General features: G+C 37.3%; 1 protein-coding gene across 1 annotated transcript; it reads right to left on the reverse strand.

Annotated features, from left to right (window-relative positions):
- Window positions 11,183-12,127, reverse strand: LOC107620163. The gene has a single exon (XM_016322371.1). The coding sequence runs from the start codon at window positions 12,125-12,127 to the stop codon at window positions 11,183-11,185; it is 945 nt and encodes a 314-aa protein (XP_016177857.1).

Genomic DNA, 13,955 nt, shown 5'->3' on the forward strand with positions numbered 1-13,955 from the left:
ATGTATTATTATTTAATAAATATTTTATGTTCAAAATGTTATTTATTTATTTATTTTAACTAACCTATAATTTTATTTCTATTGTTATGTTATTATTAATTTTTTAAAATATTATTGAGATTTATTATATTATTATTGGTTATTTAAAATTTGATATTAAAACTTGTTGTGTGTATTTAATTTTTTTAATTTATAAAATTACAAATCCAATCTAATCCAAATTACTTAAAATTTAATCAAATTTTTTTAAAAAAATATCCAATCTAAATTACATCACAAATAAAATTAATATTCAAGTTAAATAAAATTTTTAATTCAAAATCAATTCCAACCGTAAACATTCTTGCTACCACAATTTTTTTTTGAAACAAAAGAAGTTCAACACAAAAGAGTGGAGCACAAATAATTAAAAAATAAAAGATATTTGTTTACATAAAATCTAACAATTCTTATTGACATCTTTAGCATTGTCATCAACACTCACAAAAATCATTGGAATTCCATTCTTGGGAGCTCAAAAGCGTCCTGCTGTGGACGTTCTCAACCCCTGTTTCTTGAAATATGTGGCGCTCTCTAGTCTTCCTAGAATCAGTGATATGCCTAAAAAATTTTCCAGATTCCTCACGCTAGAGTAATTTCTTGCAAATCATGGGAAAATTATTCTAATAATTGAGTTGACTGGTTTAAAATTAGTAGCACGTCTTAATATATAGCAGAACCAAAAGATTTATTGGTGCTATATATACTACTAAAAATAAGGAGACAGAATATATTATTTGTCAGGAGTCAGGACTGAAGAATAATAAAACACTCGTGATCAATTGTGAATTGTCATCTTCGGTATATTTAATTTGAATTGAGGATGTTGTGGTTAACCTTCATTTTCTCTCCCAAATAACTACTATATAAGAATATTATTAATGTTCTTCCACGGTTGATCACCACTTATATAACTCAATTCACTTTAAAATTAATTAATTAAGATTCAAGTGTGAATATCCCTAAAAAATATTCTGACATCTAAACAAGTGTTTGATATATTCTGATGTAAAATTAAGATTAATTCAAAATATACATTTTTTTTCTAAAAATGTTTATCTTCTATAAATGTTACTAAAATATAACTGTTGATCAGATTTAAATAAACTATAACAGATTTTTTATACATTTAAATAATATTATCATCTAAATCTAACTAAGTAGATCCAATACCAACAAAAACCACTCTTGGAATTACACGTACACATTATTTACGTTATCGTCATCGTTGTCTTCTTCTTCGCGTTTTTCCTCCTCCTCCTCTTGCTCTTTCTCCTTCTTCTTCTTCTCCTACTCTTTCTCCTTTTTCTTCTATTCCTCCTTTTTCTTCTTCTTCTTCTTATTCGCGTGTTTTTTTGTCATCATTCTTTTGTTACTGCTATTATTGTTGTTATTACAGTAGAAAGTGAAGGAGGAAGAGAAGAAAGAGTTTTGGATTGTGCAGGAGAACGAGTCCAAATGCATTTTAATTCACTCAGAAATGAACCAAAATTATATAATGTTTGCGACACAATTAACTCAAAAATGAACCGAAATTACATAATGGACCGTGACACAATTGCGACACAATTAACTCAGAAATAAACTAAAATTTACCATAATGATTGCGACACATAAACTCAGTTTGAAAACAAATGTACAAACAAAACTGAATCATGAACAAAAACACATTCAAAATCAATTTTGGATCAAACAACATCATTAATGTGTTTCTTCTTATTTTTTGTTTGATATTTTTTCTCTTTTTTTGGTTTTATTCCTCTTAAGAAAGTGAAATAAGAAGAACTATAAGAAAATTAAAAAAAGAAAGAGAAGATGAAAAGGAAAAAGATGAAAAAGAAGAAGAAGCAACAACAGAAGATGAGGAGGAAGAGGAGAAGGAGTTTTGAATTGTACAGAAAAATGAGTTCAAATGCACATTAATTCACTCAGAAATGAACCAAAATTATATAATGATTGTGACACAATTAACTCATAAATAAACCGAAATTACATAATGGACTGCGACACAATTAACTCAGAAATGAACCGAAATTACATAACAATTGCGACACAATTAACTCAGAAATGAACCAAAATTTACCATAATGTGATTGTGAGACATAAACTCAGTTTGAAAATAAGCACACAAATAAAACTGAATCGTGAATAAAAACACATTCAAAATCAATTTTGGATCAGACAACGTCATTAATATGTTTCTTCTTTTTTGTTTGATATTTTCTTCTTTTTTTCTTAATTCTATTCTTCTCAAGAGAGTAAATAAAAAAGAATTTTAAAAAAATAAAATAAGAAGGTGAAGATGAAGATGAAGATGAATAAGAAAAAGATGAAAAAGAAGAAGAAACATTAAAAGATGAGGAGAAAGAGGAGAAGGAGTTTTGAATTGTGCAGGACGAGGAGTCCAAATGCACCTTAATTCACTCAAAAATAAACCAAAATTACATAATGGACTGCGACACAATTAAGTTAGAAATAAACCGATTACATAATAATTGCAATACATAAACTCAGTAAAAAAAAAAAGCACACAAATAGGATTGAATTGTGAATAGAAACACATCTAAAATTAATTTTGGATCGAACAATATCATCAACATGACAAAAATTTAACAATAACAACGATATATATAATGAAGAAGAAAATAAAGCACGAGAAGAGAAAAAAACCAAAAAAAGAAGCGCATGATCCAAAATTATTTGGATGAATTTAAATGTTAAAATTGCTTGGACGTGGAGAATAATTTAAACTCTACAAACTGGAAGTTATAACTGAATTATAAGAGGAGTGCTAGGGGCCAGTACTTTTGTTAAATTCTGGCCAGCACTTAACCATAAAAAAGAAATTGAATAATTCTACACCATTAGATGCAATCTCGTACCATAAAAAATATCATTAATAGCTAATTGATGGCTAAAAATCACAAAATTTACTCACCCTTAGACTTTCTCGAATTATAATAACGTTCTTTTATAATAATGTTTGAATTATAGAACAGTTAGGTTGAATTATAATGCGCAGATCAATTAATTTTACTATATTTGTTTAATAAAGCGTTTTTATTGTGGCTTTATGCAAAAATTGTGTCCAAATAAAATGGATGATGAAATAAGGGGTGGCTATGTGTTATAATATATTATTCAATCCTAGTCTTGATGAGCTGTAAGCCTGTAACAGTAATCCAAATCCAATCTCTCAAGTTCTACTTGCCATTTATCCAAATTAAATATTAGCCAAAACAGTTGCACCTGATTCTGATCAAAAGAACGTCTCCATTGTATGAATGGAGTGTTTAGTGAGATAGACTAATTTTCTTTAAAGGAATTGGAATAACAGATTGATTAATTTTATTGATTATAACTAGCTTTAGCATGTCTTGGTATATTAATATTATATTTTTTAGGTTACGTTGGAAATAGAAACTCAATCTTATTCAGGGAAAACTCAAACCTAATTAACTTCGTCAATTAAACTAGCAGCGATGGGTTAAGATTTGGTTCGCTAGAATGTCGGGTCGTCGACTAATCCTCTGTTGATAAAATCCGAATAATTTTACCGATGTTTACACACAATAATTTTCCCCCTCCAATTCTACACATTCATCATATAATAACTTCGAGTCTTTATCCTAAATATATAAAATAATACAATTGGTTTTTATTTAGAAGTTAGTTATATTTATATTAATCATTTGTTTCAGTTTAAAATATGATTTTACAACAAAATAAATTAATTTTATAAGACAAAAATTATACTATATTTCTTGGCGGTTGCTAGCTGTTAGCACAAATTTCGACATATAAAAAAATTTAACCATAATTCATTGAAATATGGCATGAATAGTTGGCCATAGAAGAATTCCCCTTCGACCATAGCAGGAATAAAGGATAATCGAAGTCGAAGGCTTAATGATTTAAGGAATTAAGGAAAGGAAATAGGGTCGAAACCAGGATATATCACGTGGTAAATATGGATACACTGTAAAAATATGGAGCTTGAAGAATGAGACAAAATAAAATGTGGAATATTACGATAAAGATTTTTTAGGGTCAAGACAAGGTTATTGTTTCGTCCGAGTATTGGGGTGGCCAAACTTTAGCAATTTCGAACAGACTACTGGTGGAAAGGAAGAGCTATACGTCCGCCAGAATCGATCATTGCGGCAGAAATACCTGCAAAAGATACTCTGCCGCTCAAGTCAATAATAATCTCTAGTAAGTGTATCAGGTAAAATATGAAGACTGAGAATAGAACCTGATCTTAGTCGAGAATATTAGTTCGGCTTTATAGATGTTGTTTTACCTGTTTTCCGTGGATAAGTCCGAGTTTAGGGGTTGGTTATCGCATTCTGTTTTGGTGATCAGCTTTGTTTAAGCACGTTTCTTATTTTCGGATAAGTGGGCCCGATCTTATCTGATTACGTTCCGAGCTTTTTGGATGGCCGAGGTATGTGGGGACGTATCATAGCCCCAAGCTTGCCTTGGTTTGGACAGAACAAAGGCGAGCTTTTTCCTCGGTAATGTCATATACCTTGGCCAAGGATTTGTTTGGGCGTCTGCGCCCTTCAGCTCCCAAGCTCGGCTTAGTTCTATTGCTGGATTTGAAACGTTTGCAGCATTCAATGCTTGCTTCGTTGTTCGCGCTTTAAGGAGTGATTGATTTGACGTGTGCTGCATCTTCCAAGGAGCCCCTGACCGTGTGATTGAGGGGTTTTGATCGTGGGTTTTTGAATGGTTGGGATGGGGAGTTGACGTTTCGGATGTAACTGCCTTGTGTGCCTTATGTGCTTGTAATGAGCATGCCTTCTACATTTGCTCTTTGTTTTTTTTTTTTTTTGTGACATTGTTTGTTTTCTGATAAGAAATGAGTAAAAAAGGTGAGTGCTAATCTGTGTTTTCTGTCTCTTCTTTCCTTGTTTGGTTTTCTTGTTTTTACTTCATGGAAGGCAAAAAGGTTTGCACTGATGAAGGTGATTTATACGGCTGGGTTGATGCTAGGGTTAGGGGTTTTATTTCGCAGTTTAGTGATAGGGAAGCTGTTGATTTACTGGGTTCCAATGTTTGGGTTAGGAGTGGTAGTGGTATTAGGATAGAAATACTTCCTTGCGAGGATGGTGACCGTGTTTTCCATCATTGTGATGATTGGTCCTTTTTTTACATGTATAGTTGCTTGTTCACTGAGTTAGGTGTTAAGCTCCCCTTCACCGATTTTGAGTGTGGTGTTCTTTATTGGTTGAATTATTCCCCTAGTCAGCTTCACCCAAATTCATGGGGGTTTCTGAGGGCTGCGCTTTTGAGGTGCTGATGGAATTCCTTGAACAGCCTCCATCTCTGCGGTTATTCTTTTCACTTTTTCGGGCTAAAGAAGTTGGTCGAGGTCTTTGGGTTAACTTGAATAGTTATCCTCGTCGTTCCATCTTTGGTCTTTACAAGTCTTCTTTTAAGGATTTCAAAACTATGTTTGTTAAGGTTAGGAGTGTGCCTGAAGAGTTTCCTTTTTACTTGAACGAGTATCTTGTGGAAAAATTTCCTTTGTCATGGTGTCCCGATCCGATGCAAGTCTTGGATGTGGATGATAGGTCTATCAATGATCAGATTGTGATGGAGTTTTTGTTTGAAATGTTGGGTCCGAAAGGATTATTGTCTGTATCCGAGTTGTTAAAATGGGATACTGATAGGCAAGATGTTCTAAATTACCTATGTAAATTAGTTGTTATTGTTTTGTTGCTGTCTTGTCCTCGTGTGTTCTTACCTTGTTGATTGTTGTGCAGGTGATAAGGCGCCGACTATTACTACTGCTGGGCTGAAGTCGTTTTTCAACCAAAGAAGGAAGGTTGAGAAGGAGGGATCAACTACTAATGCTGAGAAGGTCGTTTTAGGTCTTCCTGATCCGTCCCATGGACCCAAGCGAAAAAGGGGTCATGTGAGAGAAAAGGTTGAAACTCTTCAGGCTAAAGGGGATTCATCTGCTGAGCTTCAGATGGTGGAGTCGGCGTATGAATCGCAAAAACAGTTGCACGGTTATCTGGGGGACGTGCATGCTCGGTCTTTGTGGGGAAAATTGTATCCTTTCTCTGTGATGGCTGATGAGCTCTGCTGTTTTCCTGATGATCTGAAAATGATTGACGAAGTTGGTCATGTTGGGACAAGTCGCTTTTTGCAGGTATGTGTCACCTTGTTCAGTTATTATTATTATTTTTTGCATTGTTATGATGTTTTCTCTTCTGTTGTACTCTGCAGGTGATTGGTGCCAGGATTGTGGCCGTTGGGCGTGCTCAAGAGCTCGCTCTTGAAAAGGAAAATAAAGCTGCTCTGGATGTCGCCGAGCTATCCTTGGCTGTGGAGGAAAAGGAGAAAACTATTGTCGAGCTGTCTTCTTCTCTGAGATTGAAGGAGTCAGAGCTTGTTGAGGAAAGGCGTCTTCAACTTTCTTCTGCTGAAGAAGTGAAGACTGTTAAGGCGGAAAAGGGTTGGAGACCAAGGTCTATGAGGCCTTTGCGCAAGGCTTTGAACGTGCTGTGTCTCAGGTCAGGGTGTTGTTTCCTGAGACTAATGTGACAAAGCTCGATGCGACCAAGGTGGTTGTGAATGGCCAGCTTATGGATGTTGAGGCTGCTGCTGGAGATGATAGTGAGGAGTCCAGCATTGGTGACAAGGCTGATTAGGCCTTTTTATTTATGTTTTGTTTAGTAAACTTATGTATGGCTCTTTGGCATTGGACATGTGTTTAGCTCTGTTTGTTTTGCTTTTTGGATATTTCTGAGTATTATTCTCGGCTTTTGTTGGTTTCTGAGTATGAAGCTCGGTTTTGTTTGACTGTTAGCTCTTTGATTATAAGATATGTTAGTTATCCAGGATATGATAACACTAAAATTTTTTTTTGCAATAGTAATGACGTTTGTACAATGATTTGGGGGCGTCCGGCCTCGTTAAAACCCTCTTCGAGTAAAACCCATGTGGTGTGGGAAAAAACCTTCGAAGGGGAAAAAAGAGTACCTTCATCCGCGTAATACAGTGTATAATCATGATTGATATTCCCTAAGTGAGGAGACATTTCATGTCCTTGGAAGTTGATATCCTCTTAGGGTTTCTAGCTTATAAGCCCCCTTGCCGAGGTTTTTAAATACTCGGAGCGGTCCTTCCCAATTTGCTGCTAATTTTTCATGTGTTGGAGGTTTCCGCACTTCTTCTGTTCGTCTGAGTACAAGGCCTCCTTCATTGAAGGACTTGTGAATTACTCTTTTGTTGTGTCTTCATTTTATGAACTGTTTCCTAGCTTGTTGTTTTATGGCTGAAATGTCTCTTTCTTCTTCCACGAGATCCAGCTCAGCTATTCGAGTTTGCAAATTGTTTGGTTGATTGTAAAGCTCGACCCTTAATGTTGGGATGCTGACCTCTACTGGGATTAGTGCTTTTGCACCATACACGAGCTTGAAAGGAGTTTCTCCTGTAGCGGATTGGACGGTGGTATTGTAGCTCCACAAGATTTCTAGAATGAGGTCGGCCCACTCCCCCTTGGCTTCACCGAGTTTTTTCTTTAAGCCCTGCAAGATAATTCTGTTAGCTGATTCAACTTGCCCGTTGGTTTGCGGGTGCTCGACTGAGCTGAAGTGATGTTTAATGTTAAAATTTGTTAGGAAAGCAGCGATTTTATGGTCCGTAAATTGTCTCCCGTTGTCCGAGATTATCTCTCTTGGGATGCCATATCTACATATGATGTTTTTCCATAGGAAAGATCTCACCTTATCAGCCGTTATGTGTGCTAGTGGTTGTGCTTCTATCCACTTAGAGAAATAGTCTATTGATACTAAAAGGAACTTTACCTGGTCCGACGCTTTGAGGAAAGGTCCAAGGATGTCCAGTCCCCACCTATCGAAAGGCCAGCTTACCTCTATGGTGTGGAGCTCTTCGGCTGGGATCTCTGAAATGGTGGCGTGCTTTTGACAATTGTCACATGCCTTGACTTTTGAAATACAATCCCTTTTTATCGTCGGCCAGTAGTATCCTATTCGTAATATTTTCGCTGCCAGTGCTCGGCCGCCGATGTGGTTTCCACAAACTCCTTCGTGCGTTTCTGCCATAACTTCTTTAGCTTCATCCTTGCTGATGCATTTGAGGAGTGGTTGGGAGTGTCCTCGTCTGTACAGGGTATTTCCGACTACTGTGTAGAAGCTTGCTTTTCTTCAGAAGAGCGGCAAGTTTGGCTCCTCGTTTGGTATGGCACCTGTGTTAATGTAATTGAGAAAATGTGTTCTCCAATCTTGTACCTGCATGATGTTTAAAACTGTTTCCTGCTCGAAACTCGGCTTATCAAGTGTTAGCTGGGATAGCGCCGGTGTGTTTTCTGTTTGCCTAATTGTGGCTAATTTGGATAACACGTCGGCCCTGGTGTTTTGTTCTCGGTTTACATGAATAATATCAAATTTGCTGAATTTTGAGATGAGATCCTTTGTTATGAGCCAATATTTCTCTAACAAAGGATCTTTTACCTGGTACTCGCCTTTGATTTGATGCACTACTAGGGAAGAGTAACAGTAAACCATTATTCGAGATATCTTTAGTTGTTGGGCGAGTTTCAGTCCTGCTAGCAGAGCCTCATACTCCGCTTGATTGTTACTTGCGATGAAGCGGAACTGTAGTGATTGCTCGGCTATCACTTTGTCTCCTTCCTTTAGTAGTATCCTTGCTCCGCTGCCTTCTCTGTTTGAAGCTCCATCTACATGTATACTCCAACTAGCTTCTGTGAGTTGTGTTTCATTAGTCATCTCTGATACAAAGTCGACAAGTACTTGTGATTTCAGGGTTTTCCTTGATTCGTACTGAATGTCAAACTCAGAGAGTTCGACGGACCATTTGATTAATCGTCCTGCGAGCCCGGGTCTAGTTAGTATCTGCCTTAGGGGCTGGTCTGTTCGTACTATTATTGTGTGACTCTGGAAGTAGTGTCGTAATCTCCTTGCCGTGGTGATCAGTGCCAACACCAGCTGTGCAATTTTTGGGTACCTTGTTTCTGTTGGTTGTAGTATCCTACTAATAAAGTATACTGCATTTTGCTTTTTCCCTGTTTCAATCACTAGTACCGAGCTTATAGCATGGTTAGATACTGATAAATATAAATACAATGGCTTACCTGTTTCTGGTCTCTGGAGTATTGGGGGTGATGTTAAGAGCTATTTGAGCTCCATAAAGGAGTTTTCGCATTCCTCCGTCCATGTGAATTTCTTACACTTAGAGAATATTTGAAAGAAATGATAAGATCGGTTTGCCACTGCGGGTAGGAAACGTGACAGGGCAGCTATTCTCCCTGCTAGTTGTTGGACTTCTTTTATTGTCTTTGGACTTGTCATGTTCAATACTGCATTACATTTCTCTGGGTTGGCTTCTATCCCTCGTGAGATTAGCATGAAGCCAAGGAATTTTCCCCCTTGAACTCCAAAGGCACATTTGTCTGGGTTGAGCCTCATGTTATAAGCTCGTACTTGTTTGAAGACTTCTACTAGGTCGTCACAATGTGATCCCTGTGCGGGCTTTTTGCTACCATATCATCTACGTAAATTTCCATATTCTGACCTATTTGCTGTTGGAATACTTTGTCCATTAGTCTTTGATACGTCGCCCCTGCATTCTTTAAGCCAAAAGCCATTACCTTAAAACAAAAATTTCCATGTTCTGTTATAAAAGCTGTTTTGCTTTGGTCCTCTGGGTGTATTAGAATCTGGTTGTAACCAGAGTATGCATCCATAAAACTCAAGCTTTTGAAACTGGAAGCATTATCAACTAATTTATCAATGCAAGGTAATGGGTAAGCATCTTTAGGGCAAGCTTTGTTTAAATTTGTTAAGTCGACGCACATGCGCCATTTACTTGAGTTTTTCCTTACCATTACCACATTTGAGAGCCATGTGGTGAAGCAGATTTCTCTGATGAAACCTGCGTTGAGGAGTTTCTTAGTTTCTTCTAGTGCTGCTTGTTTTTTCTCTTCTCCGAGGTTTCTTTTCTTTTGTGCCACTGGTCGGATTTTTTTGTCAATTGCTAATTTGTGGCAGATAACTTCTGGGCTTATTCCTGGCATGTCGTCTGGTGTCCATGCAAATAGATCGGCGTTCTGACGCAGTATTTCTATGAGTTTTGTCCGTTCTTCCCCCCTTTAGTGCTTCTCCAATGTATGTGTACTGCTTTTCATCCGCTGTTAGTGTTACTCGGTGGAGGTTGTCCATTGGCTCGACTAACGTTAGGATCTCGCCAGTATTGTGTATTGCTTGGACTTGTGGCCGAGCTGTCTGTTTTATCTGGTTTTGCTTCAAATTGGCATTGTAACATTGCCGAGCTTCTTGGTGATCGGCGTATACTCTTGCTATCCTGTTTTCCTGCACCGGAAACTTGACATATAGGTGTAAAGTGGACACTACTGCCCTGAATATATTCAGGCGGGTCTTCCGATGATAATATTATAAGGGCTATAACAGTCTATTATTAAGTATTGGATATCAATGGATTTTGACATAGGGATCTCTCACATTGTTGTCTTCAGCCATATATGTCCCATGATGGGGACCCTCTCTCCGGAGAACCCAATCAGCTCTCCAGAGGAAGGTTGAATTGTTTTTTCTGATAATTTCATTTTTTTAAAAGGTAGAATAAAATAAAACATCAGTGCTACTACCTGGGTCCAGTAGTGTTTTTCTTACCAACAATTCTCCAACTTGGATGGAGATTACTCTGGGTCGTCGAGGTTAGGGGTTGCCGACTTGAAGTCTGACTGATTGAATGATATTGTGACGTCGGGGTCCTCCTCTTTCTTCGGATGCAGTGTTCCTTCGATTGCCAACATTGCTTTATAGCTTCGTTTTCTGGCCGAGGTTGTACCACCTCCACCTGCATAGCCTCCTGATATGTGGTTGATGATTCTTTTGGGCGGGTTGGGTGTTGTCTGTTCCCTTTTGTCCTTGTCTGCTGCTGTTTGTTTGTGTTTGTCTCTGTCTGAGTTGACCCCTTTGGATTTTCGACCTTCGACATATTTGTCTAGGAGTCCTTGGCGTGCTAGTCTTTCGAGCAGGTCTTTCGCGACGATACAGTCATCCGTGGTGTGTCCGAACTTCTGATGGAAAGCGCAATGTATGCTCCTATCCACGAACCTTTGGTCTTAGTAACTCCCTGCCCGAGCTGGTGGTTTCACGATTTTGGCATTGAGAATCTCTTTGATGATGTTCTCTCTTTTGGTGTTGAACCTGGTGTAAGTATTGAATTTTGGTGTGAGCTTGAAGGGCTTCTTCTGCTCTTTGTTATTTGGTGGTCTGAACATTTTGTCCTCATCCCTTCTGTGCGGTTGTTTGTCTGTTTTTTGGGCTTCGTGGAGCTCTTCAATTTTCATCTGGCCTGCAGCCCTTTCTCGGAATTCTTCTAGCGTTTTTGGTTTTGTTATTGCAATTGTTTCGCAAAATTTGCTTGGTCTGAGGCTGGCTTTGAGGGCATGCAGGTGGACCGCCGGATCCAATTCTTGAATCTCCATGGTTGCTTCAGCAAATCGAGTCATGTAGTCTTTTAGGCTTTCGTGTTGGCCTTTCTTGATGGTGCCTAGATAATCTGATCCGTGCACATATATTCTTGACGCAGCAAAGTAATCGATGAACGATCTCGCCAGTTCCTCAAAGGAAGAAATTGAACCTGCAGACAACTTAGAAAACCAGAGTAATGTAGCACCATCAAGGTAAGTAGGAAAAGCTTGGCAGAGCACAGGCTCATTGTTAGCGCCGTTAAAAAACATCATGGCTTGAAATTTCTTGACATGAGCTCGGGGGTCGCCGAACCCCTTGTACGGCTCAAGCGCTGTGGGTAACACAAAATTTTTTGGCATCTGGAACTTTGTGATTTCTTTGAAAAAGGGATTGTCGAGGGTTAGCTTTTCCTTCGGCGGGGTGATGTTTAGGGGATTTGTGTTGCCCTGGGCCGAGCTTTTGGAGCTTTCTCCCTTGTGTTTTCCGTTGTTCTGTGCAGATAACTTGGCTATCCTCCGCACTTCTGCCTGAAGTTCAGCGATTTGAGCTAGGAGCTCAGCTTGTGTGGGTTGAGGATTCTCATTGTCAGCCATCTTCGAGGATCGGGAATCCTGCAAAACAGAGTAAAAGACTAAACAAAGAGTATAGTAGGGTTAGATATATTCTGGGCCCCACGGTGGGCGCCAAGTGTTTCGTCTGAGTACTGGGGTGGCCGAGTTTTACCAATTTCGAGCAAACTGATGGCGGAGAGGAAGAGCTATACGTCGACCAGGATCAAACATCGCGGAAGAAATACCTGAAAAAGATACTCCGACGCTCAAGTCAATAATAATCTCTAGTAAGTGTATCAAGTAAAATATGAAGACTGATAATAGAACCTGATCCTTAGCCGAGAATATTAGTTCGGCTTTATAGACGTTGTTTTACCTGTTTCTCGTGGATAAGTCCGAGTTTAGGGGTTGGTTATCACATTCTGTTTTGGCGATCAGCTTTGTTTAAGCACGTTTCTTATTTTCGGATAAGTGGGCCCGATCTTATCTGATTACGTTCCGAGCTTTTTGGATGGCCGAGGTATGTGGGGACGTATCAGTTATGATAAAGAAATCAGATCGTGGTCAAGATCATTTAAGGGTGAGTCTATCTTCGTGATTTATAAATAAGAGATCATTTAAGGGTAAGTCTATCTTCGTGATTTATAAATAAGAGGAACTTAGAAAGACTCTGAAATTTTAATTAACAACACCATATCTAGGGTTGCACACGGATCGGATCGGATCAGATATAGCCTATAATTCTATCTGATCTGCACTGCACTCATCGGATCGGATCGGATATGATATCCGCATTTTTTCAAGTTGGATCCGATCCGATCCGCATACTTGCGGGTCAGATCGGATCGGATATTAGGTATATCCGCATAATTCAAAAAAATTGTTTTAAGACCCTTTTTTGCTCTAAAAAATTTATTTTTTCACCTGTTTAAGTCTATTTACTCAAAATATTATCAATAAAAGTTCTCTTAAATAACAAAAGAAAAATAATAACACAAGATCTAAGTTTAATTATTCTAAATTAAAGTACAATATAAAAAACTAAAAACAAGATATCATAAAATTCATAAAACAACACACTAAAATTCATATCACATTAGGGTTTACTTTCTTAAACAATGCTATTTATATGAGATGTGCGGATATGCAGATCTGTGGATATCACTGCCAAATCTGTAATCCGATTCTACCATAGTGCGGATCGGATAATATCCGTAAAATTCGGATCGGATGCGGATAATTACCACGGATATGCGGATATTATCCGATCCATGTGTAGCCCTAACCATATCATTATATAAACTCATAAAAATTTCCAATCTTAGTGACATAATGAAAAAATATGGAGTACAAATACATGTGAATGTTGTAAGTCATCTTTTAATTTATTTATTTTTATTGTGTTTGATTCAGTTCCTTTCATTTCTTTACATTTTTGTTGTTATTCTATTTCCATTCAAATTCAAATTTTTTACACATTCATTTATTTAAAGTTTTCTTTTTATTTATTTTATTTTTTTCGTCATAAATTTGCCACCAATATCTTGACACAATTTGCTTTTACATTATTACTAAATAATTTTTGAGTCGAATTTACTCTTTTTCAGAAGAATCATATCTGTTCTCTAAATTGAGATCTTAATACAATTTTGATTCGATATTCTCTCAAAAAAAACCAAAAATCAAATAAAACACTAACAAATACAATGTATAAGTCCAAAAATGAATGTGAGAGAGAAAGAGAGAGTAATTTGCATAATAAAATACCGACGGCCTAAATTTTTGAAACTGTATAAAAAAACAAACGACTTGGGTGTTATTAACTTCTGAATCATAATTAATTTTTTTATATATTTATTAAATTATTGAC

This window comes from Arachis ipaensis, chromosome B10 (assembly GCF_000816755.2).
Source record: "Arachis ipaensis cultivar K30076 chromosome B10, Araip1.1, whole genome shotgun sequence".
In the NCBI taxonomy this organism is placed as follows: domain Eukaryota; kingdom Viridiplantae; phylum Streptophyta; class Magnoliopsida; order Fabales; family Fabaceae; genus Arachis; species Arachis ipaensis.